The following is a 26,633-nucleotide window of genomic DNA, read 5'->3' as shown; positions in this document are numbered from 1 at the left end:
TAACTTAGCAGCTGAATAACATGTGTTCAAAAGAATTATTGTTCATGTCATATTGAATCAAATTGATATCTCTGATAAGTCATCATCAAATGGTCCATAGCCTGAACACAAAACTTGTGTTCTTATGAAATGGACTAGAAATGGCCCCTCTTAAATTAAACAAACAAAAAAGTGTAATTCGTCTTTGCTATTTATTGGCCTTGACTTTCAATCCCGGGCTATCCCACTTTCTATTATTGCGCCCAGTGCCGACTGAAAGAGCGGGAGCGGCTTGAATGTCCTGCTATCAAATATCCTTTGACAGCCATGCATGCTTGTTCTTCAAGGCTCGTGCGTCACAGCTGCATTTAAACACGCCCCTTTCAAGCGCTTGTTGAATAGGAATGACAAGGAAACATGACAAGCGCTAAAGATGAATCTCGTACACCGTTATAACTGCACGCATCCTCAACCTTTTGCATCGCTACGCCATTTGAACACAGCTCTACCGCTGTAAATCTGAACGGAGCCACGGGGAAAGCCGCTTGGGACCCAGCCAAAAATTACAACTGAAAGCAGAAACCCAACCCTGCTTCGATTACGCACCGAGAGAGGGAGCACGCTGATAGTGACAGCGGCACTTCAACAACTCCTGTATGATCGACCGTACTCTACTTGATCCGTTTTCTGCCGTGTACCCTCAAAGGATGTAGACCTCGGCCTGCTGTCTTTGGCATGTACGTTTTAACGTGACTTGTCGCCAGTGGCTCGACAACGCTGTGTTTCAACAGGCAATGCCTTCCTTACGCCTTTTGTGGCGCAAACTACAACAACAACCACGCGCGTGTGTCAGCGATTCGTTGTTTTACGTGTGTATACGTGTGTTGATAATTTAAAATGCCTAGGTTTTGATTTAAATACTTTTATAAGGACGGAAAATAGCGTATTCTGCTGGGAGGAGCAATAAGGAGCTCTATCTACTCTTCGGCTTCCACGGCAATATCACGGTGTTTTTTTGATGGAGCTGGAGAATATTGTTGCAAACACGGTACTCTTAAAGGCAAGAGAGGGTGAGTACGGAAAATGAAAATGTGATTTATTATAATTATTTTAATCGTATGTAGTTTGCTAGTTTTTACAGCCAGGAAAAGCCCTGAAACCGCTGCTCGTGCAGCTTTTGTGATGATGTAATCTTAAACAGATGCTGTGTGAATTTATCCAGTACGACATGCAACATTGTTTCGAACACCTCCAGTGGTTCTTTCATCTGTAATCGACGTCATAACGCCAGCGTCATAATGCTATAACATTGTATCTTTTGACAGTTGGTACGTGTTACGGGTTGAACGGCCGAAAACATCAGCTTCCCACATCCGTATAACGAGCTGAAAAGCGAGTCGTGATTTTTTAAAAATGCAAGTTAAATGTGGAGATACTACAAACTTCTCGCGCTGAATAAATAGCCCGTTTTGGTGGTATTTTCTATAGGCTACCATTCATTTCCAGTGAGGTAGGCTATAACGTGAGCTGTGTAAGGAAATGGTATGCTACAGCTGCCACCTTTTTAACGTTTTTCCACAAAAACACGCACTACTGATGTTATCTCGGTATCCGCCAAACCAGGTCAGCAGCAGTCGATAAGGCGATGTGAAAGTAGCCTACGCTTGTCTTCGTTACCGCGAATACCACAATAACCGCTACTTCCCTTGCTCGTGTTTTGATGTCCTCGTCAGACGACCATTATTACACTGAAGCTTGAATTGATTTAGATTCAAAGTGAACCAAATGTAAAGCTGGTCCACAATCCTAGGGTAGAAAGAGAATTGAATTAGCCTACCATAGGACAGATGATAAAGGCTAGCATAAAATAAAGCAACGTTTTTAATTTGACATATTCCCCATTTTGACAATCAGTGTGAGAAATCATTTTAGCTAAGCTGCTCTCTTGAACCTGTGTGCATCATGGAAAATTATAATGGAGTCCTGATGGGTCTTGAGAACCTGTTTTAGATATGGAACTGGCTGTCCATGTCAAAATGAACATTTTAAACAAGATTCCATTCCATTTACATTTCACACTTCTCTTTTTTGCTTAGAAAGTGAATCTGAAGTGAATTGCTAACTCTTGTTGTATCCCAATATACAATTCAATCAGTCATTCAAAATGCTTTTTGCAGTTTGTTGTGATCTCCGGTTACATCTCAGTGCTTTCATTCATCTTGTGGTTCTTGCCATCCGCCGTGATACTTCAGAGCTAAGTTGTGACAACGTTCAGCAAAAATGGCAAAATATGGAGCTGGTGAACCTTGTTAGCCATAGCTTCCTCAAACGTCTTGCACCATTGGCTCCATTAATTACCCAAATTCTCTTGTTGGACTGAAGGCACAAGCCCAAACATTCAGTTCCTGTGTTCATTGTTGCCCTTAGCCCAGAGTTTACCATAAATGACCAGGTTTTGACAAGTGTAAGATTTACAGTGTACCCTCACTATGTTGTTGAACAGAGGGCACTAGCCTAGGCCAGTAATGTTAGCTGATCTATAGACAAATAATGTAGAGAATTTTTTTAAATGATGAAGCTTGCTTTATTTTGCTTTTCCACACTTCAGATAGTAGACAAAAGAGTTCCTCTCAATGGACAGCAGGGTTTGCAGAGTGTTTGTGTGGACGGTAATGTGGGTGAGTGTACATAGTTTAATAGTTAAAGGAAGATTTCACAACACTTTGTACAAATATTGAAAAAAGCCTTTTTACAAACATGTTTCTCGTCATGCTACTGCGCTTATTCAAGTTGCAACCCTTCTGAACATACAGTGAACATCAGGAAACAGTCTTTTTAAAGTGGTCTTATGTTTATTGATGTGTGCAGTTGTCTGTGTGTGTGCATGTGTGTGAGAGGGCACCCCCCCCCCCCCCCCCCCCCCCCATTTGTTTATCACGCTGTGTTTGGAGCAGAAAATGAAGCGCAAGGCACGCAGACTCTCGTCCAAATGTTCGACTAGCAGCAGATAACAGGAAAAGCAGAGTTTACAGGCCACACAGTCTGTTTACATGGCTGAAGCCACGCTTCCGAAATCATTAGAGAGTCCGGCCAGAGCAAGGCAGCCCCAAACTAAACAGAAATCCCATCTACGTCTCCTATGATATTCTGCTTGGAGATATTCAGGAACAGACATTGAAGAAGGTAGGCCCCTTGTGTGTAGTCTTAATTTGTACTTAATTTGAATGTTTAATTTCATTGAGTATTCTTAATTATTCATGTAGCCTGCCATAAGCCTATGACAGTTTGACTAACTTTCTCTTTGAACTGTCAGTCACTTTGACGTAGTCAGAGCTCAGAAAACATGTTGCACTAATGCACATTATAATATTGAAGCCCAGTGAAAGATAAAAAGTGGTAGTTGTAAGAGTTTACAAAAAGAGAAATGGGGTTCTATATTATAGAGACTTCTTGTGTCACACCATGAATTGCGCTCTAACATTTTGGAATGCAGGCTCATTAAATTGAGCTAGCATTGCAGTATTTGCATGCGCATTTGCTTTAGAGTATGTTTTGGGCATGATCACCCTTTCCTGGCACCACTAGTGACATAATTTCCTACGGTAACACCGTGTCTACACCGGACGCAAGCGGCGTGACTTGACAAAAAAAGCAATCCAATGTTATAGTAAGTCCCAATGCACATATGTCTACATTATGCAGTTCTTTAAGCCTAGTCAATTTCCAGACACATGAGCTGAAAGAATTGATTAGATTTATGAGGGAAGTTCATTCGCAAATGGAGAAATATCAAGATGACATTAGGCAAACATATCAGTCAAGTTCATGACCTCAGATATCGGGTGTGATTATTATAGACAGACAATACAGGCAGATAGGTCATAAAAAATAGCCTCATTGTTTTCAGTCCAGGGTCAGCTCAGAGTAGGATGTAAAGTCAACATGAAATCAAATCTGACCCTGTTTAGTTTTTTTATGCAATGTGAATGGTTCAGCGGTGGATGTTATTCCAAAGAAATATGTTTTTCTTCATAATCCTTAAATGTATTAACGTACTCTTCCTCTGAAACAACTTTCCTTTTCAGCTGATGTCACTGATGACATTTATTATTTAGGCATTGTTTTAGAAAACTTTCTGTTGATTTGGCTTTATTCTATTATGGATCATCACCCACTTTTTACCATCCAACCCCTACTTTTTCCTGGTGAACAGTTTGATTAATTATGGTTTGGAGTTGGATTAAACAGTATATCAAATAACAGTAAAAGATCTATGAGGAAAATAATTACTATCTTTTGTAGTATCAAATCTCATTATAGGTGTGAATCTTATCCTGCCTCATGATTCTATTTTATTACAATTCAGAGGGTAATGATTTGATTATAAAATGATGCTCAATATCACGATGGAGCTTCATTTTAAGAATAATTACTACATTGATAATCACGATATAGTTATTTTAGGGTTTTTTTATCTTTGCTATTAAAAATAAGAACAAAGCTGCAAATAACAACCAGTAGAACAAATACAAGAAAGAAACGTGTGATTTAACGTGTGAAACACGTTTATCGTAAAAAACTAAATGTGCCCAAAAATCTGCTTTCAAGAAGTTAGTTATTATCTGCGAACATCAGATGCAAGTGCATAGTGCATAGGCGAAGGACATATGCATTTTTTTTTTATTAATGTATGTTAAGAGTACTTTATTTCACTATAAAACATTACATTAATATGTATGATAGGCCTATTTTATTTTCAAAATAATCGATTGTTTCGTTTTTATGCAGAATTGTTCACATCCGCATTGTGATGCAGTGTAAAAACTATTATATTCCCATGTTTTCATAACTTTGACAATTGATTGTTGTCAGTGCATTTTTTTGGACAACAGGGGCACGTTCAAGATCACAACGGTGCGCAACGTTTTGCTACGGTTTCCGGGTTGAACGTCATGTTTCCTGGAAACGGTGTGCAACGGGGTTTGAGATGCGTTTTCTCTTGTTTGGTGGGTGTGTCAGAACTGCAGTCCAATCAGCAGCAACATAAAGCACACGGTATTAAAGAGAACTCGCACAATGGAAGTAATTTACAAATGTGTTCGATACGCAACAACTGAGGATATTAGAAGACATGTTTGTCGTAAGTATTATTGTAAAAATATAGGATATCAACATAATGATGTAGTTGTTTATATGTTTAGCTTCATTGCAAGTGTGTGACATTTGGTATAGAAATAAACAATGCATGTAAAGTGCTTTTCCTAAAAATGAGAAAGAAAATACAGGGTATTAATAAAACAGTATGAACAACAAATAAAGTCAGTAGGCTATGTGAGGCTAAATAGATGTGTTTTAGTCTTTATTAGGTAAGATGTGCTTCCATTTCAGTTTCCACAAATCCCTTCACTCGATTGGGATGTTCTCTTGTGTTCTGGGCGGCAAGTGCAGTAGCAGCTAACTGTAACATCGGGCATATTTTGTAGTAGGCTATTAAACCTATTTATACCGTATACTTATATTTATTTATACTTCATCAGGCTCCGAAAATTCTTCACAAAGAACACAAAAAGCCTTCTCAGCTGCCGTAGTTGCAACTCTTGCGTCATCACAACAGTGCGTTCAACGCATCACCGTTTCTGTTTAAAAAACGTTCTGCAACGTTTTGCAGGCGCTGAACGCAGCCCTGGTCAGTCTTAAAGGTGCAGTAAGAAACTCTGTTGAAAGTGAATCGGACCAAGCACAACACACTTGTAGCCAATCAGCAGTAGGAGGCATGTACACTCATGATGGGGGCAGAGTAGGCATGTCAGGGTATCAAATTTTCATGTTGCGATAATTGCTTAAGCTTTTATCAAGGTATACGTTATTATAACGATAAAAAGTGTTGTCATACTATAACCGGTTTAATAACTTTTTTTATTATAACAAAAATAACTCAACATATAAATAAAGCAATACACAAAAATGTATAAAGTAAACAAATGTTTTAAACAGATTAAAGTGCAAAAGAATTATAAAGTTATTCTTTGTTAAAGCTCCAGTCCGTAACTTTTTTGGGTTAAAAATTATCCAAAATAAATTTGAGCAAGTACATAACCAGCCAGTGTTCAAAACTATCTGCTTGCCCTAGCTCGATTCAAAACGGTAAGCTTGTAATAATGTTTTTAATTCCAGTGGTGCTGGTGGATTTCCACGGGAAATTCGAGCATGTCTTTGCGTCATTACGTCACATCTGTACACATAAAGAAGGAGTCTCGGCTAGTAGGCTATATTGCGTGTGAGGATGTTGGAGGTGGAGATTTATAGCCTTTTCTCACAGCACTTGATATAATTAAACTTATCAATTTGATGGCGGATCCAGAAAGGTTCAAACAACAATCACCAGTGACAACTGGAGATTCACCCGTTGTAAAATGCAAAAGACTTTGGACTTCGGAGTGGCTACAAAAAAAAAGAGATTGCAACCGCACCATGCGAAGGGCATTAAATGTAGTCACACAATGCTGATGTTATTAACATTAACAATTTGAGAACAAAGTATAATGTGCACGGTTTGACGTGATATAAGCGATCGGTAGATTTAATCAGCGTGATTTACTGCAATGCTTTTGTTCCCTTAGTTGGTCAGAACAAAAGTGGATGTTTCTTACTTGTTCAGATGACATTTTTCGGTGAAAATTCTTATGTTGGTCATACTTTCAAAAATAATAATCTGTGATTCTGAACGCTAGTATCCACACCGGCGCGGTTACTGACAGCCTCACATTCTCCTCAAAACATTGGATTCATCCGCGCTGTGCCGTGCCATAACCACGTAAAGTTGATAATTCGGCGAATAACTGCAATTGCAGATTTCGAACAGAGATGGCGACAGAGGAAAAACTACGGACTGCAGCTTTATGTTAGTTAAATACAACTGATCATTGTTCAGGTCTTAATGATTAAGACAGGTCTTAATTAACATGAACTAAGGTTAATAAACTGACAATGAGAAAATACTTCTAAGGCATTTATGTTAACTAATTAACTACTAATGGAGCCTTATTGTAAAGTGTTACCAAACAATAATAAAGAATCATAACATTAGTCCAGATTAAAATATAAAAATGTTTAAATTTGAAAATAAATAGCTTAAGTATTTATTTATTTGATGTTGCTATGAACACCATTGTGAATATAGAAAAATCTGAATGGCTGTTTACAACATTCAAATACTGTTGAGAAACAGAAAGTAGTGTGACTGCTTTGTTTACGGGGTTATCAGTGTAATACATTTATGCTGTTCCATCAGCTCCATCTGATGTCAGTGAACGTGCTTTTTCATTCAGCCACTCGTTCCGTCATGCTGCTCATGCGTGTTTGGCTTCTTTAGACAAGTGCATGCTTCTTTGACGCAGAATACAGCAGTATTGAAAAAGTATTCTCAATCTAAAAATCGGAATAATTCATAATAAATAATTGTTCACAGTATTTTGAATTGCCCACGATAACAATATTGTGCATATTCATTATTGTGATACATTGTTGGCACATGTCTAGGGAGGAAAGGGAGTGAACAAGGGAGATTTGAAGAAAAGACTACAGAAAGATAGATGGCTGAGAAACATTACAAAAGAGAAATGGTCAGAGAAATATCACTGGAAAAAGAAGGCTTATGAGCTTTAAAAGCCAAGTTAATATTAGAAAAGATTTCCAGCTCCATACACAGAAACATTGGTTTTGCTATGTTTCACATATGCTGAAATTTGGAATGTTAGTTATAGTAACAGGACAGTTTTGAGTGTCATTGTTTGTCTGGAGCTGCTGTGCTGCTGGCGACTAACAGCGAACTCTCGTCTTGCTTGAGTACTTGTGTACTTTATGTTAATTTAAATTTTTTCCTTGTAGTTCGTTAGTCATCTTTTCTTTATTTTTTGTGAAGCCTTTTTTTGCAGTATAAAAGTTTGCAACATATATGTTGAGTGCGTAAACACAATGGCCATTCAGAGACATATATTTTGAGTGTGTGAACACAATAGCTAATCAGAGACATATATGTTGAGCACGTGAACGCAATGGCCAACCAGAGGTGTTAAAGAATCCGTTCAGCATCGAGGAAAATGCTGGTATCGGCATAATTTTAAAATTTCAGTACCGACTTGGTCCTGACCCATCCCAATTTGTAGATTGTTTCATTATTAAGCTGACAGAATTACAGCAAATGTACCATGGAACAATAACTAAGAGCAGCCCTGTTAACCAGGACCTTAGGTAATTTTTTTTTCCCTTTGGCATTCTCTCATGGAAGTACCATTGTATTGGTTTCTTTTCAAAGAATGAGTGAGTGAGTGAATGACTGTGTCTGAGAAATGGTGGGGGGTGAATTCCTAATAAAGGCTGTAATCTGACCCTGGCCTCCTCAGACAGCATAGGCGATGTGGAGTGCACGTCGTAACCCATGACGACGGCGGACGAGGGGCTCTCCTCACCATTCAAGAACTCTGGATCTGGCAGACTGCTCCTCTTTACTGGAAACTGCCGTGTGAAATCCTGAAGAATAAACATCATCCAGACCCATGTAAAGAGGTAGTCAGAGGCAAATGAGGAGACTAAAGTACAGAGAGCAAAAAAAGACTGATAGAGAATGCAAGGCAGTGGACGAAAGGAGAAAGAGCTAAGAGAGAAAAAGAAATATTGTGTCACACACATAACAAGGGGGGAAATCTGCTGCTGCTGCTTTGGCCAGATGCTAAAAAGTTGCGCCACTGCGTTGAGAAATTACATTCTTGTGTTGTTAATACACAGCTTCCAGTGTTAAAATGCACTCTGTCATAGAAGCGTCTTCTTATGTAGTAACACTATCATAGGTGATTCTACTAGGCATGGGCAATGATTTTGCTAGCAGTATACAGTTAAGCTACTGAATATTGCAGTTATTTTTTTAAGATAAAACAGATAATTTAATATTATCTATAATACACACACACACACACACACACACACACACACACATATATATATATATATATATATATATATATATATATATATATATATATATATATATTAAAAAGATATTTAAAGAAATTCTTGTTGATGAAATGATAGACCATGTTGCAACACACAGGCATTGGTCTGATTCTCAAAGAATGCATAAAAACGTGTACTTGAATACTGTGTTAGTTGCTTTGGATAAAAATGTCTGTCAAATGCGTAAATGATTGTAAATTTATGATTTAATCTTCATTAGCTGCAGTAAGCTGAAGTTTTTGTGTGAATCCATTATTCTTTTCATTAATTCAAAGTAATTCGCAGAAATGAATCATAGAAGTGTCAGTGTGCCATTATTTGTAGTTAATGAAAATATTTCATTATTTTTAGTTAGTACTACTAGTAAGTACTATGTAGGCCCTATTGATATATTGGTGCATATAGCATAACTGAAATTATTAAACATAATTCAGTGAAAAACTGTAAATATACCATGACTATTTTAGACTAAATTAGATTTGATAAAAATAGATACTGTATTTACTGTACTGCTTGATCAAACAAATCTTTCATTTCTTTCTATAAAAAAACAATCGTTTTATGTTGGTTCATAGCAATGTTCTATGAATATAACTAACAATGGGATATATTTTATTAACTGTCTTCTAAAGGCTAAAACTTGTAATTATTTATTATTGCTACTTTGAGTAGGCCAGGCATACATAATTCTCACATAACATTTTGCTGAACCATTGTTTATTCCACACCCAGTCTAGCAATGACTGCTGCATTAGATGGATGTGTTGTGGTACAAGCAGCACAAATATGTAGCAGAAGTGCTGAAGCTTGTGTTGGGCCGAGACTGATAGGCGTGAAAATTGAATTTGACTTGCTGTAAATGGCCAGTTGGTTTGCGAGCAGACGTCTGTTGCCTTAGCTGATGTCATTTCTGTCTGATCTAATTCCACACGGTCAATATCCATACTAACTTGTTGACTGACTTGTGGCATTGGTTACATTTAGAAGTGGTCGAGGGAAAGTCACGTGTGCTACTGAAATGGCTGGGTTATGTTTGAAGTCAGACTTTAATGGGGTTTTTTTTATTCAGATGTGGATGTATCAAGAGAAGAGAGCAGGGTGTTTGGGAAATGTATGCACATGTTAAAATCTAGAAAGATTATGACCTCCACTGTCAAGGTCGTGTCCCTTTCCTAGTTATTAGATATGGGCCAAATTGTCCCTCCACAATATTTGATATTCTTGATGCTGCTCTTGTGCAATCTATTATGCAGCACTCTGTATATTGTTAGAATGACAAAGTTTTAAAAGTTCATTTTTAGGATGGTCTACTTCAGTGGTCTAACAGCGTTCGTCAATGAGCATTTACTGTACATGCACGTTCTTAACCCGATTATGCTTAATAATCTGACTAATCTAATAATGCATGTGGTTATATAAAAACATCAACCCTCAAGGTCATAAATGGCTTAAGCATAAACCAATCGACATTTTTGCCTCTTACCCCGATTTTGCCCGGCTTGTAAACACATTAATCTGCCATCTATCGGCTTATTGAAGTGCGCATGTGTGATATGTAACATCCACACTGTGCGAGCGGGTCACGGTAGGGGAGGAGGAAATATATGGCAAGCTCCGACCCAAGAAATTCTTGACCCAAGATATTATAAAAATGTGTTGGAAACACAGTTTACTTGCGTTGATGGATTATTTGTTTGCTTGTGACAACGGGTTAATTCAATAAGATGATTTTTAGGAGTTTTTCACCATATCGGTGGGTATGTAAACATGCTCAATGTTAAAATGTTTAGGCAGGCTTTATTGTTCACAGAAGGCAAACATGAATAACGCTTCAGTTTTAGCGGTGAAAGAATGTGAAGATCAGCTACTGTAGACATTTAGCTAAACATTTAATATTTGACAACTCTTTTATGATAGAAATGTTAAATGACCAACAAAAGTAATATCCAGTCAGGCAAACTACTTGACTTTTTTGTGTAATTTTGCCATTTTGAATTTAAGTGATTTCAATTTATTCATAATTGAATGTTCTGTGACAAGGCAAGAAACATTAACAGCTGTTTTCAACATATTAGGAATTTGTTTAAAGGGATAGTTCATCCAAAAAGTTGATGGGCCCCATTGTCTTCCATAGTATACATATATAGTATATAGTAAAATATATATTTTTCTTTCTTTTTCTTCCCTTAAATCCCTTTAATCCTTTAATTATTTAATTCCTGTAAATGTCATTATTACACCCATCCCCCAAACCAGTATTTAAGACATAGTTCTGGCTTCTGGCCTTTCAAGAAGCTATATGGCTTCAAAAGAGTCGGAACATAGTGCTTTGTGGTCTTTTTTGGATGTTGATTGACATGGTTACTACAAACAGTTATTGTATAGAAATAAGCCATGTCAATGTAAGTAAATAAGAACTTTAAGAACTGCTCACTGAAGTGATGAAGATGTGCTAGAACAGAGTTCCAACATAAGGAAATGTCAAGATAGTGTGACCTTGAGCTGTCTTGGTACTCATAGAATACATTGCTGAATGATTCGATAATTGTTGGCATGAACTGGGTTTTGACAGCCCTAGAAGTACTGGGCCAATGTGCAATCGGGGAAAATAGGTGGAAAATAATCCATCTGATCTCAATTTAAGGTCTATATAAATGAATGTACTTAAAAATAATGTCTATTTACTGGCATCTATGGTTCTATGAAGAACCTTTAACGTCCATGGAACCTTTCCATTGCACAAAAGGTTATTATAGTGGAAAAAGATTCGTTACATTTAAAATTGTTCTTCACACTAAGAAAAAAGGTTCTCTTACAAACCGTTCACTGAATGGTTCTTTGAAATTATTTAAATAAATAAGACAAATAATGGTGAAGTTTAGACATTGATTTGCTCAATCATTTGCTCATTTATTTTTTATCCTAAGAAATTAATATAGTGAATATTTGAAGTTCACCTGCTGTTTACTTGCCTGTCATTGTAGAGTAAAGCTAAATGTTTCCTGTAAAGGTTAGTGTTACAGTGGAGAGAATTTGGACTTGGGACTTGAGACTAATTAGATGGTGGCTTGTAAAGGTGTAAAATAGTTCCATTGCATTTTCACATCAAAATACAGAATTAACAACTTTTAATAAAACTAAAGCATGTCGCAACAAGTTTTGGGTGCTTGTAGTTGATGTTCCACCATGAAGAGCAGCTCAGCGGTTGCATCATCAGTGAGGGCATTGACATGAAGCTAAGAATGTTCGAGTCAGAACAGCTGAACTTTTAACCACATTCTGTCCTGCTGAAGTGCAGGGGAGTTTTCTTTCATTTTCATCTGCCACATTTTCCTCTAAAGGTTTTTACAGGCTTTATTGCCTGTCCTTAAATGCAGTCTCTTGCTCTCATTTTTGTGTGTGACGTAATGCAGTAAAGTTTTAAAAGCTCTTCTGAGTGGAGAGACTCTAATGGAAGGGAAGGTCCATCATCATGAAGTCTTAACCTCGCCTTTAGCCCACTCACTCTCCATGAGAGCCTGCTTGTGTTTATGTGAGAGTGAGAACAGAGCCAACTGTCAAATATTTAGTCTTAATTTGGACTGGCTGTAAAAAAAAAATACCATGCATCACCCTGTGTTCATCCACAGCTTAAAAAAATCTTTTAGAGCTTTTTTGCCTTTTACTTTTGGAGGTAAAAGTGAGAACGATATGATTTACCCCATTACCCCGGCCTGTACCATGGCGTCAACCTTGAATGACATTTAGGACAGGTGACTGGTAGAATATCTCATTACATGTCTGAAATTCTGCTTTGCATATTACAAACCATGAGTACATGCCATGCTTTGCATATTGCATTGTCCGAATGAATACAATGTGTCCTATTGATGCAAAATTTGAATAACCTCTAATATTACAGCATAGAGGAAAGTAGGATAAGATGTGGCATCCTTAATCTTGCACACTGTGTATTTCCTGCTGTATTTCTTTAGAATGGGTTCATCATACTGAGCAGTACGTGACTGAAAGATGCTCATGAGAAAAATGAAAAGCATTAAGGCTAATTTTTTCTTCTCCTGTCAAAGTAAATTTTTTACATGGCAGGTAAAATAATTTTTATGAATTGACTGTATAAATCCATTGATAAAAATACGTTATAATTTAATTAAGCATTTTTGGTAGCTGTGGGGGTAAAGTGTGTCAGATGCCTTGGGGTAAGCTGTGCCAGTGGTTCTACTAATAGTAATTGTGAGCTTTGCCTTTAAATGTATGACATAATTTACCAAAATGTTGAAACATTTTTACTACACTAAAATATGTCGGACAATGAATCTTTTCTTGGCTGGTTTGTGCAGATAATAAGCCTATAAGCCCACTGTATCATATATCCATCCATCCATCTTCTTCCGCTTATCCGGGGCCGGGTCGCGGGGGCAGCATTCTAAGCAGAGATGCCCAGACTTCCCTCTCCCTAGACACTTCCTCCAGCTCTTCCGGGGGGACCCCGAGGTGTTCCCAGGCCAGCCGGGAGACATAGTCCCTCCAGCATGTCCTAGGTCTTCCCCGGGGTCTCCTTCCGGTGGGACGCGCCCGGAACACCTTTCCAGGAAGGTGTCCAGGAGGCATCCGGAACAGATGCCCGAGCCAACTCAGCTGGCCCCTCTCGATGTGGAGGAGCAGCGGCTCTACTCTGAGCTCCTCCCGAGTGACCGAGCTTCTCACCCTATCTCTTAGGGATCGCCCAGTCACCCTGCGGAGAAAGCTCATTTCGACCGCCTGTATCCGGGATCTTGTTCTTTCGGTCATGACCCACAGCTCATGACCATAGGTGAGAGTAGGAATGTAGATTGACCGGTAAATCGAGAGTTGAGCCGCAAGGCTTTTTTTCACCATGACAGACCGGTACATCGACCGCATTACTGCAGAAGCTGCACCGATCCGTCTGTCAATCTCCCGTTCCATCCTTCCCTCACTCGTGAACAAGACCCCAAGATACTTGAACTCCTCCACTTGAGGCAGGAACTCTCCACCAACCTGAAGTGGGCAAGCCACCCTTTTCAGACTGAGAACCATGGCCTCGGATTTGGAGGCGCTGATTCTCATCCCAGCCGCTTCACACTCGGCTGCAAACAGTCCCAGTGTATGCTGAATGACATGGTCTGATGGGGCCAGCACAACAACATCATACGCAAAGATCAGAAACGAAATCGTGTGGTCCCCAAACCTGACACCCCTGGCTGTGCCTAGAAATTCTGTCCATAAAAGTTATGAACAGAACTGGCGACAAAGGGCAGCCCTGCTGGAGTCCAACATGCACCGGGAACAAGTCTGACTTACTGCTGGCAATGCGAACCAAGCTCCTGCTCCAGTCGTACAGGGACCGGACAGCTCTTAGCAAAGGGCCCCGGACCCCATACTCCCAGAGCACCCTCCACAGGACGCCGCGAGGGACACAGTCGAATGTCTTCTCCAAATCCACAAAGCACATGTGGATTGGTTGGGCAAACTCCCATGAACCCTCCAGCACTCTGGAGAGGGTATAGAGCTGGTCCAGTGTTCCACGACCGGGACGAAAACCGCACTGTTCCTCCTCAATCCGAGGTTCTACTATCGACCATATTCTCCTCTCCAGTACCCTTGCATAGACTTTACTGTGGAGGCTGAGAAGTGTCATCCCCCTGTAGTTGTAACACACCCTCCGGTCCCCCTTCTTAAAGAGAGGGACCACCACCCCGGTCTGCCAGCCCAAAGGTACTGTCCCCGACTGCCACTGGATGTTGCAGAGGTGTGTCAGCCAAGACAGCCCCACAACATCCAGAGACTTGAGGAACTCAGGGCAGATCTCATCCACCCCCGGTGCCTTTCCACCGAGGATTTTCTTGACTACCTCTGTGACTTCAGCTTGGGTGTTGGACGAGTCCAACTCCGAGACCTCAGCCTCTGCTTCCTCAATGGAAGACGTGTCGGTGGGATTGAGGAGATCCTCGAAGTATTCCTTCCACCGTCCGACGGCGTCCCCAGTTGAGGTCAACAGCCGCCCATCTCCACTGTAAACACTGTTGGTAGGGCACTGCTTCCCCCTCCTGAGGCGCCGGACGGTTTGCCAGAATCTCTTCGAGGTCAGCCGGTAGTCCTTCTCCATGGCCTCACCAAACTCTCCCAAGCCCGATTTTTTTTGCCTCCACAACCACCCGGGCTGCAGTCCGCTTGACCTGCCAGTAACCGTCAGCTGCCTCAGGAGTCCCGCAAGCCAGCCAGGCCCGATAGGACTCCTCCTTCAGCTTTACGGCAACCCTTACTTCCGGTGTCCACCACCGGGTTCGGGGATTGCCGCCTCGACAGGCACCGGAGACCTCCTGGTGCCACGTGCACTGATAGACATTCGGGCGACTTCACGGCCCTCGTTTTTCCATCCATCATAAAGGGTTTTTGAACCGCTCTTAGTCTGACCCAGTACCATATCATATATGATACGCAAATTTCTAAGGCCTCTAAATTATCAACATGACCAACTTCGCTGAAAAACCTGTTGTACACAATCGTCTACTTGTCTTCTGTCTTTGGATTGATAGTTTAGTTTACCCTTTAGTATAATTGTAAAAATGGTTCAATAAACATGCATTTCAAGAAATTTGAATTTTCTGATTTATTTCATATGTCAGGTTTTACAGGGTAAATAATGTGCAGCAAAATAAGACATTGGAATATTTTTAATGGTTAAATGAATGACCTTTAACATCCATAGAATCATTCCATTGCACAAAAGGTTCTTTATAGTGGAAAAAGTTTTTTTTTTAAAGATTAGATTATTAAAATATTATTCACACTAAGAAAATAATGGTCCTTTTAGGAAAATATCACTGAAAGATCCTTTGGGAATCCAAAAATGGTTTTTCTATGGCATCACTGTGAAAACCCAAAGTATGACGCTCACCCCTAATGTGGGGGACTTTTTTCGGAGGAGAAATTATTTCTTTGGCCATATATTGTAGATGTTTTTTTTGTGTAATTTCAACTGCTAACAATCGTCATATAAGGAGTATTATTATTACCTCTTATCTCATTTCTGCTCGCATAGAGGACAACTTAACTAAAAGTGGCTCAACTTACACCACTTTCCCCTTTAAAATTCTTCAAACAGCAACATCCCTCATAAATGGAAGGAACATGATTGGTGTTCATTACAGAGAAATGCAAATTCTAAAGCTCTCTGTTGATAAATGTCACCTGATGTCATCCTAATATGTTGTGGAATGGATTGCAAAATGTTGCATTGAGCAGAAGGACTACACTCCTTTTGGTAGTTGAAAGCACAAGCAAATATTTAATAGCCGATCATATTAGGCTTGGTTAGAGCTGAATAACAGCTGTTCCAATTCAGAAGAACACTTTCTTCTTTTTTCTTTTGTTTGGTTTCCGTTAGGAAAAAGATCAATAGCATGAAACTAATTGGATTTTTGCTCCAATCATAATGAATGCAGCACTAAACTTGGCTATGCTTTTGCTCAGAATGTTCTTATTTGACAGTGATGATGTGCCAAGAAACCCCTGAACTCGTAAGAAGAGTCTATGGGTGGAATAAGAGGAGCTTGAGGGGGAAGAGAGGGAGCGGCAGTGGTGTAGAGGAAATCAAGAACAGCTGGCTAGGAAGCTAGGGGCTCTACGAGGAATAGCGAAACCACTTTGACCCCTTGTCCAAAACAACTACTGCGAATGTATTTCCGCTTCGCCGCTTTGAAGTTCTATAACGAAACCATTGTCAGATTTCTTGATGGCATTCCATGCAACTAAAAGAAAGAATAAGAGATAATCAAATGCCATATGCCTCTCCCTGATCTTTCGTGTTGAGGCAGGTATCGAGAGGTACTGTAACTGGCCTCTCCTCCACTTTTTTTTTTTCTCCATTGCTATCTATTCTTTTCCTGTGGACTTTGAGATGCCTCGGTGACAGCATTGTGCGGCACACTTTGAGCGCAAATGCTATGTGGTGCTTGTGTGTTATGTAATTGTAGCACAAAGCATCCATGATGGCAGTCAGACCGGCATGCTTTCTCACATTCCACACTGTCGCTATATATAGTGGCAAGGAGAGATACGACACCTGGCTTAAGTCTCAGGAAGAGCTTAATGATTCCTTTGTGGTACAGGTCCTACACGGATTAAACACAGACAGATTTACATGCTCACACACCCACACACACAAACACACACACACGCTAATTTGAAATGCATATCTTTCATACACACAGATATAGTACAAAAAAACTGTGAGGGGTCTCTACCCTGCATTTTTAAACACAGAAACACATTCTGTGTAAATGGCCCCTTGTCACCATTTGGTTATCTTGCAAATGTGCTTTATTTAAGAATTAGCAAAACTATGTTATCAAAATCGACTTATTGGTGGGTTGCCTGAATAAATAGTTGATTAAACAGATTATGCTGCGTTCACACCGGATGCGAATAGCGCATCAAATTCGCGTCTACCGCGTCTAGTTTGACGCTTCACCACTTTGTGTTAATTCGCGCGTCAAGAGTGAAACTGACGCGCGTAAAAACAAAAGTTTGAAGCGAAATTTATGCTCGTCGGATTCGAAACCTGTTGGCGGCCATCTTTTTTATTTTGATCGAGCATTCATCGGGAGAGTCACCGCTCTGTATTTGCTCTGGAGAGCAGAACAGCGGCGTAGGGATCATCGTCGCCGTATTTGTGTCCACCAGACCCTTCGGAGGTGAACCCAGTTTGGCGAGTTTCACCATTTGCTCGCTCCAGGAGCTGCGCCTGAATGACGGCCGCTTTCAGCGGTACTTCCGCCTGTCCCGCGCCCAGTTTGATGACCTGTTGTCCCGCATCGGAGCGAGGATCACCCTCGCCCTCACCCACCTAATATGTCATTTATTTTTGTGTTGATGATAAATGGAGCCAGCCTCCAAAAGTGATTAATCTGTCCTGTGATTTTTTCTCTCTCTCACACAACACTGTCCAGACACGAATTTATGCACTATAGTATGTCGGTTGTCTTTACATTATAATGATATTTCATATAATCTAGATATGGAATAAATAGCATTCAATACAAAATGAATGTCTCATATATTGAAATCAAGTTTTATGTGATAAAATATTTGATTTGTTGTGCATTAGAACCACACCAGGCATATTTAGTCATATTACAACATAATTTATTGAAGCATCCAGATACTTCACCATGTGACAGCAGCAAGCAGCTAGGCTCCTGATTGGTTAATGCGGCGCGAATTGACGCCAAAGTTCAGATTTTTCAACTCTGGCGGCAGACGCGAATTCGTGTCAAACGCGTGAATGCACAAAATGCGCGTAACGCGCCAGACGCTCAATTCGTGCCATTCGCGCGAACGAGGCGTATTCTCGTCTTCCGCGCCGCAGGAATTTGCATTGACTTAACATTGAAATCACTCGTGGCTGACGCACTATTCGTGTCCGGTGTGAACGCAGCATTATGCGTTTTCGGATATTAATTTCATGTAGCATGTAATATAGCTGTTTGGGATTGTAAAAGGTCAAATTGCATGATAAATGTTGTTATTGTCCCCCAAAAGAAAGAACTAATTCTGAACTGCCTGAAACTAATTTTCAGTAATTCCACTCTTTCCTACGTTGGTTTGTAACAAATTTCTTGTTCACTGGCTGTCTGTGAACAGCATCTACTTTGAAACATGTAGTTGTAGCTGAGGCCTGGAAGAGTTTGACGTTTTATCGAGAAGACGTTTTCTTTTTTTTCTTTTTTTTGCGTGCACTTCCAAAAGATGAGGTCTCTGGCTCGAATTGATATGGTAAACCAACCTATCACTGTGTATAGAAAAGCTGAGAAATCCTACAGAGCTGAAATTCAGATATGGTAATGGACATTTCGTTTCCGATGCACGCTGTAAGCGGTAGACCGATCACAACAGACTTGGACATGTGACCAATCAGAGCAGAGTTGGCTTTCGGAAGGAGGGGTTTAGAGAGGCTGAATTCTTTATTGAACCGTTTCAGACTCTGTGAGAAAACAAGTGATGCTGCAATGGATATTGAGAAAATGTAAGTGTTTTTTTTTTACATTTACATTTAGTCATTTAGCAGACGCTTTTATCCAAAGCGACTTACAACTGAGGACTAAACCAAGCGAGTCATCGTGAAGAGGCAAAAACAACGCAAGAAGTGCTCAAAATACAAAGTTCAGACATGTCATTGGATGCATGTTAACCTATTGTTGGAGACCTCCAAAACAGAAACCTTAACTAGAATTTTTTAATTCAAGAATTCCTGAACAATGATGCTGGTTTTAAGTTCACCTGGCCAATCAGATGTGTTTCTTAGTGGTGTATTGGTGTACTAATCGTGGGCTTTACGATTAATCGCAATTTAATTTTGAAATCGCAAAGCCTGCGCTAATTTTTTTTATGCGCCGCTTGTCATTGATTGTACGGCTCTGTAAACGCTGCTCCATCTGAAAGCACTGTGAGTTTGATTCACTTATAACGTGCATTTGAAAAAGCAAAACGCTTTACTCCATGCTTTTACTCCAAACTCACTTCATAACGACAGTTGAGCAACCTTCTGTAAGATGATGTGGCTTCTTACACAGAATAAGGCAGTCGTGTGTTTATTAGTCATGTTTAATCAATCAAAGCGTTTCAATCTTCTGTTTATTCAGCTACAGATAGTATGATGCCCAATAGGGATTTCCTGGAATGATGTGCGTTATGCGGCGCGGCATATTTGGCGTGTCTGCGTGAGAGCGCCCTCTGGCGTTCAGATGAAGCAGCATTTACTACCAATCAGCTGCACTGCACTGACAAGCTGTGCATTAAATGATCGCAGCCTTTGCCAAACCGCGCGTGGTTTCATTGCGAATAATCGCGCAGCCCTAGTGTACATAGTTCTTGGTGCGTTCAGCTATGCGAGCACTACAAAATAGAGTTGAATGAAGGGTCAACTTTTTGACTAGTCGACTATCATGACCTAGGGCTGTGTTCAATACATTGATACGACAATGTATCGTCACATACTACTTGTCGATATGAGTATTCTCTTTCATGAGATTACTGCATCTTCTTGGCGGGGTTACGTTTCTTCAAGCTGTAAACTCTAGGGACAAGGCTTCTAAACCGCGATTTTTAGAGGAGTGATGGTCAAATGACGATTGTTTTCAGCCACCACATTTATCAACGTACGATGGGATTGGCAGCTTACGAAAGTTTCATCTATCATATGTGAACCCTGTCGTAAAATGATTTCTGCGCTCGGATCTGCACTCGTTTCTATGCTAAATTGATAAATGGCCTCATTATTTGCACCATATGACATAATTCTCCAGCAAAAATGTATTTAAATTATTTATTGTACATTTAAAATTAAAGATTTAAAAAGAAAAAATGTCAGACAACTCAACTAAAGCGATTATAGATGGTTCTATATCCGATTTTTTACAATATTTTATGTAGATTAGAGTTTTTATTAAGAAAATGAAAATTGAATGAAAAATATTAGTATACACCACTAGTAAAAAAGTTTGGAAGAATTAAGATTTTTAAAAATGTTTTTGAAAGAAGTCTCTTATGCTCGCCATTTATTTGAATAAAAATATAGTAAAAACAGTAATATTGTGAAAAAATAACTGTTTTCTATATTTTAAAAAAATATTCAGCGGAATTTTCAGCATAATTACTCCAGTCTTTAGTGTCACATGATCCTTCAGAAATCATTGTAATATGCTGATTTGGAATAATTAAGATTTTTTTAATTTATGTATTTGAATATTAGTATTTATTATATTTATTTATGATGGGGGAAGTACTGTCTGAACCACTGGTGTCATTGGGCCAGCAGAACGTTTTGTTTGGCTTTTGTACAATAGGAGTACAAAACTCCTAATTCACAATTAGAATTCACCTGATTCACAATCACTGCTGCTCTAAGGTCACACACTAGACCGACTGTGTTCCCACTCGACATACTTGCACCCCATCTGACTTGTGTGTGTGTGTGTGTGTGTGTGTGTGTGTGTGTGTGTGTACCAACAGATTTTGCCCCCGAGCACAAAAGCTATTTTTAATTCTGGTAATTATCAAATGTCACAATAAGTATGCATGGCTTCAGGAGGACCAATTGAATGTATATCTGCTGTTTGACACAAGCTGTTCTTCTTTGGTGTTTGTTAAAAAATCTGATTATTGTTTTAAAAAAAAACCCACTAATGTAGTGTCATCTATGTTGTGTAATTATTTAATGCCCAATCAAGTGAATTATTCTGACACTTGTTTTTACTTATAAATTAGACCTATAATCTAGAAATTAGCTCGTGCTGGAGAAATCTGCCTTTTAAACATGTGTTATGAGAATGCAAGAAAGATCATTTGTTAAAGTCGTGCATTATGTAAACCAAGACAATTCAAAATTTGCATTATGTTTGCATTCATAATGTTTGCATTCAGGTTTGCAGCAACAAAACAGCAGCTCGGCAATTTTCTAAGGCCAGAATGATGCTAGATTGTTAGGGGTGGTTGGCAGTGCATTGCTATGCAGTTGCTAAGATAGTCTGGGTGTTGTTTTTTTAATGGCACTGCTAAGGCGTTAACATAATGGCTTACATGTGTGCTGCTTTTACTCATAGGATAGTGAAGCTGTCTGTCAGATTCAGATGTACATATTAGATTCTGGGATGGATATTTTTCACCAGCTGTTTAATGAATTCTGCCCATTTGACATACTATTCATTTGACTTACTGCTTTTGACATACTAAACAGAAGGGAAGTAGGCATATTCAGAAGCAGCGATGGTCTCCATAATATTCTGGTCCCTATATGGCTTGGGTTTCAATGCAAAAACCTGATCCCTTAGAAATTTTTTAGCCTACCTATCCTCAGCAATTTGTTCTAAACCTCTTACCCTTAATACAATTATTCGTAATAGTGATGCTTAACTTAGTTGTAGTTAAAAGTTAAAGTCTTGAGCATGTGTTGAGATACTGGCAGACAACAAAAGAATAGTGACCTCATAACCCTCAATACTATAACCAAGCTAGTTATTTATGTTGAATATTTTTGAACTTTCAATAAAAAACATTTTCGATGACGCACAGCCAGCCTGTAAAATAGATAACTGCCTTTCTGTTCTGTAATCTGATATAAACACATTGAGGATGCTCTAGATATCAAAGATCAATATTACAAATATTTAAAATCTTTGTAGAGCTGTAGAAAAGGGAAGACACCATTTGTATTTATCAGAGTACAACAAGAATCCCCTTTCATGTTTGACTGTCATTGACTCAAAAAGGAAAATTCTGTCATTATTTACTTGTCTTCACATTGTTTCAAACCCATATGATTTTATGGTAACACTTTACAATAAGGTAACTAATCATGAGCAATTCATTTGTTACTGTATTTGTTCATTTTTATTAACGTTAGTTAATAAAAATACAGCTGTTCATTGTTTGTTCATGTTAGTTCACAGTGCATTAACTAATGTTAGCAAGATTTTAATAAAGTATTGGTAAATGTTGATATTAACATTAATAAATGCTGTATGAGTGCAGTTTATTATTAGTTCATGCTAACTAATGTAGTTAACTAATGTTAAAAAATGAACCTTATTGTAAAGTGTTACCGATTTTATTTAATCTGTGGAACACAAAATATATTTTTGAAAGAATATTCTGGCCACTTTTGAAGACTAGCCTTCAAAAAGTACTCAACAGTACCATACAATCTGTTTCTGCATCTAATTGTACATCATGAATGTGCCAAAAAGAGCTTTTACCTATGTCAAGATTCTTTGTGAAAATGTTTCAAATTTTAAACTGTTCCTTACATACAGCTATCATATGACTTCAGAAGTCATGGAAGCAAAGAAATTGTATGGACTGCTTTTATAATACTTTTCTGGTGCTTTTTGTCATGTTTGAAGCTTGACTGTCCTCATCCTACATTCTTCCAAAAATGACCTTTTGTGAAGAAATTCCTACAGATTTGGGTGAGTAAGTAAAATGATGACAACATTTCTATTTTTGGGTGAACTGTCCCTTTAAATGGCGCAGACTTTATGTTGAGTCTTTTACAAAGCAAGCACTGTTAAGTTGAGCCAAAGTGAGCATGGCCTGATTGCTAAGTTTCTCTTGGTCATGACTCCTTGAGTTCTTTGAAAAGCTGTTTGAAGCCAGTGCCTTTAAAGCGATAATAAAAAGACACATGACCGCATCGCACTGGAACATTTCAACAAAAGGCCTCTTCCTCCAATAGTCCTGGCCTTCACCTTTGGAAAAGGCGGCACTTTTTTACATCCTGTGGCACAAAGGCTTCTGTTGTAGTTTGAGGGGCCACACCTTGGAGAAGTCCTTAAACACATAAGCACATGGACTTGAAGATCAACTATGTATAGAGCAGGTTTGTTTTCACTTAACACAGGTAGTCATGTCACTTTTATTTTCTGTACCCAGACTGTGTTGGCTACCGTTAGTAGCCCGCGCCGTGGCAAAGCAGAGTTAAATAAACACCAGCTATGCTGAGGTTTTGTTTGATAGTTTCTAACATGTTGGGCGTCTTTTGGAAACCAGTTGTGTGTTCTCACTTATGATGACATGGACTGACGTAAAACCTGATAAAGCCATGACTTTAACATAATTTCACGCTGTTTATCACATATTTAAAAATTTGGTGCCTTAATATCACTATATATGCTGGTAACAACCATGTTCAATTTTTTATTTTTATTTTTTATTTATTGATACACAATATTTCCCCCGAAATTGATTTCCAAGGGCATTTTTTCCTAGATATGTAAAAACACACAGTCAATTTAGACTGCTCGAAAGGCAAGATTTTTTTTATGTTTTCGAAAGAGATCTCTTACGCACACCAAGGTTGCATTTATTGGATCAACATCAACACACTAAATGCCCTTGCTGGTTAAATAATTACTTTGGGTATTCAAATGTTTATGAAAAAAAGACTAAAGCAGTGTTTGTATTTATGGGAAGTCAAGTTTTTGATGGTTCGCAGATCCCCCAAATGGCTCCAGCGTGAGCACCAGCAGCAGTTAGGTAGATACACCTGGAATACATTATTAGGAAACATTGATAACGGATGAAAAACAGAAGTTCACTGAGAGGGCATTTTCATCCCCACATTTTACATATCTTGGGCATTTTTGCCCCAAGGCCTGGTTAATTTCTTACACGGGTCACAGCCCACCCCTTCTTACCCAAAAAGGGTCTACAAACTAGATTTTTGTTTTGTTTTTTCTAAAATACCAATTGAGGGAATATTGGTATATATATAGTGATGCTATGTTTTACCTCTATGTTTTATAAATAATGGCTATTTGAGTTGTTTGACATTATTGTAAAAGTGCTACTCAGACAATTAAACACACATGGCGTTGTAAAAAAACCAATCTCTTTTTAATGGGCATGCTATAATTATAAGTATAAACAGCATTCTTTCTTGTCTTCCAGGAAGATCCTCTTTACTTGATATAAGGCAGGATTGGCCTTTTTGTGTGTGTCTTGTTCAAGTCTATGAATGCTTTGCAAACCATTCTGCTAACTCTGCAAATTCAGTGACTGTAGTTTAATTCTTAAAACATGAAAGTGAATGGCAAAACATAGCATCAGAACAGAGTGTTGTTGTAATTTTGACACATTTATGGTTTTGTCTTCAACCATTAGCACATTTTTGTCATACTATTTGTTTTTTTTAATGCCTTAATTTAGTTATGCTACTTTTTATGTATAGATTTTATTTACCCTAACCCCAGACCAAGGGAGTCCATTTCCACTGAACAATTTAAAACAAATAGATGTATTATAATATTTATAATTTTAATGAACAAATAATTAAATATATTTGGGCCAAAAGTGCTTACAATTGAAGAAACTGTTACTGTATAAGAGAATACCAGTCCAAAACAGAAGTCTTACACATTGTCACGTCCAATCACCATGTGAACATGAATTAGTCTTGAAAATGTAGTTGCTTAGTCTGTTGTGCTACATTATCAGGTTTTGTCTGCATTTGGGTGCTTTCAATGAGTTTTTTAAGAAGGTGGGTTGACATTGAGGTAAATAAAAGAATACCATTCAAACAAGCACTACATATTAAAACCCTAGGCTTTTGCATGATTACATGCCACTGAGGTTTGCATTTTGCACTATTTGACTGTAATGCAAATCGCTTTCCAGAAACAGACATGGTGCCGTCACAAGAGCAGTCTGTTTTCTCTTCATTCACCTCTGCGTTTGCATGCAGCTTATTGGTGATCAACGTCACCTTTCAATTCATTGATTTATGTGGTAGTCTTTCTGTCATTTTGTGCATACAAACCAAACGGGCACCATTTTGTTTATGCGTGCTTTTGATGTTAATCTCTGACATGGAGTTTATTATTGTGGTATAGTGTGTTTGAATGTTGCCAGTGTTTCCTGTTTGACATCTGCTGTCAGCCATCAGAGCACAAGAGATGCTTGATAAGACTGTGATGTTTGATACACTGTCAACAAGCAACTGATACTGTTATATTTAGTAATGGTTTATAAAGATAGTAAAAGCCTTTTACAAGTTTAAATTGCTTCAAAATAAAAAGCATACTTTGTGTAGCTATTTAGTTAGCCTATTATTAACTGTTCTTTAGCTTTTATTAATACATAAATAAATAAAAATAAAAATTTGATGACATGATAAATGATCATTAGTCTTCAGATGCTCTGTACACTTGTAACACTTGCAGGTGTCATGAAAGTCCCCATGTTCCCCAAACTACCCCACTCACTGATCATTTCATTTTTAAAATCATTTCAAGTTCACTTTGACATGCCATTATTTGAATGTGTTTGAGCATGTATTTTCATCCGTCAGGATAATAGTATTATGTTTTTTTTTTGTTTTTTTTTACCGGTTCATTGAAATTGAACTGTCCTAAAGAACCAGTTAGCAGAAAAGAATCAGACTTTCTATCCCCATAGCAGCAGTGTGACCCTTTCGGGCCGATTTGTAGACCATTTGCAACCATGATTGATATGCAATATCATATTTTTGAAGAAATTATTAGCCAATCAGTGCCATGGCCTTCTCATGTGAGACTTTTCACCTGTATTTCTCCTCTTACATTCTCAGTTCAAAGTGAGGCTGCTGAAAGAGCTGCTGGTTACTCAGAAAAAAGTTCAATGTTTATTCAGTTCCTTTGTAAAAAGTAATCAATTATTAAATTAGTTCAGTTTGGCTATAAAGCAGCTCTGCAGAAAACAGTGATGTCATCGTCCAGCTCAGTTCAGTTCTCATACAATTGTGTCAGTGAAGTTAGATCAATAATATTGTTAAATATTAAGTGTCCCCAACTAAGAACTAACTTCCATTAGAGTATTAGTTGACTGTCTGCTTAATATCTGTTGTTAACACTTTATTTTAATGATCCCCCAACAGACATTCTACTGCTTTGCAACTGCATGTCAACTTATTCTACTCGTCTGAACCCTAACACCTAACCTCAAAAAAGCACATTCATCCATCATAAACGTAATCCATACAGCTCCAGTGGGTTAATAAAAAATAATATCCATATTTATATCTATAGACTATAATATAATCACTGGCTATAGTCATATACACCTAGGATGGCTTATCTGATGGAGTAAATAAT

General features: G+C 38.5%; 1 protein-coding gene across 3 annotated transcripts in view; it reads left to right on the top strand.

Annotated features, from left to right (window-relative positions):
* Nucleotides 1–357: 357 nt before the first annotated feature.
* Nucleotides 358–26,633, top strand: part of grk5l (G protein-coupled receptor kinase 5 like) — a 56,948-nt gene continuing 30,672 nt past the window's right edge. Inside the window, exon 1 of one of the 3 annotated variants that reach the window (XM_056246708.1) lies at nucleotides 358–1,049. In XM_056246708.1, coding sequence (XP_056102683.1) covers nucleotides 998–1,049 — 52 coding nt within the window. In that variant the 5' untranslated portion in view covers nucleotides 358–997. Of the gene's footprint in view, nucleotides 1,050–2,983; nucleotides 3,163–26,633 lie in introns of those variants that run through there. The other 2 variants (XM_056246709.1, XM_056246710.1) reach the window with 2 other exon arrangements.

Source organism: Rhinichthys klamathensis, unplaced genomic scaffold, assembly GCF_029890125.1.
Source record: "Rhinichthys klamathensis goyatoka isolate OS25496 unplaced genomic scaffold, OSU_Roscu_1.1 h1tg000040l_1, whole genome shotgun sequence".
NCBI lineage: Eukaryota > Metazoa > Chordata > Actinopteri > Cypriniformes > Leuciscidae > Rhinichthys > Rhinichthys klamathensis.
Note: the sequence above shows the minus strand (reverse complement) of the source record. Positions and strands in the feature narration are given on the sequence as shown.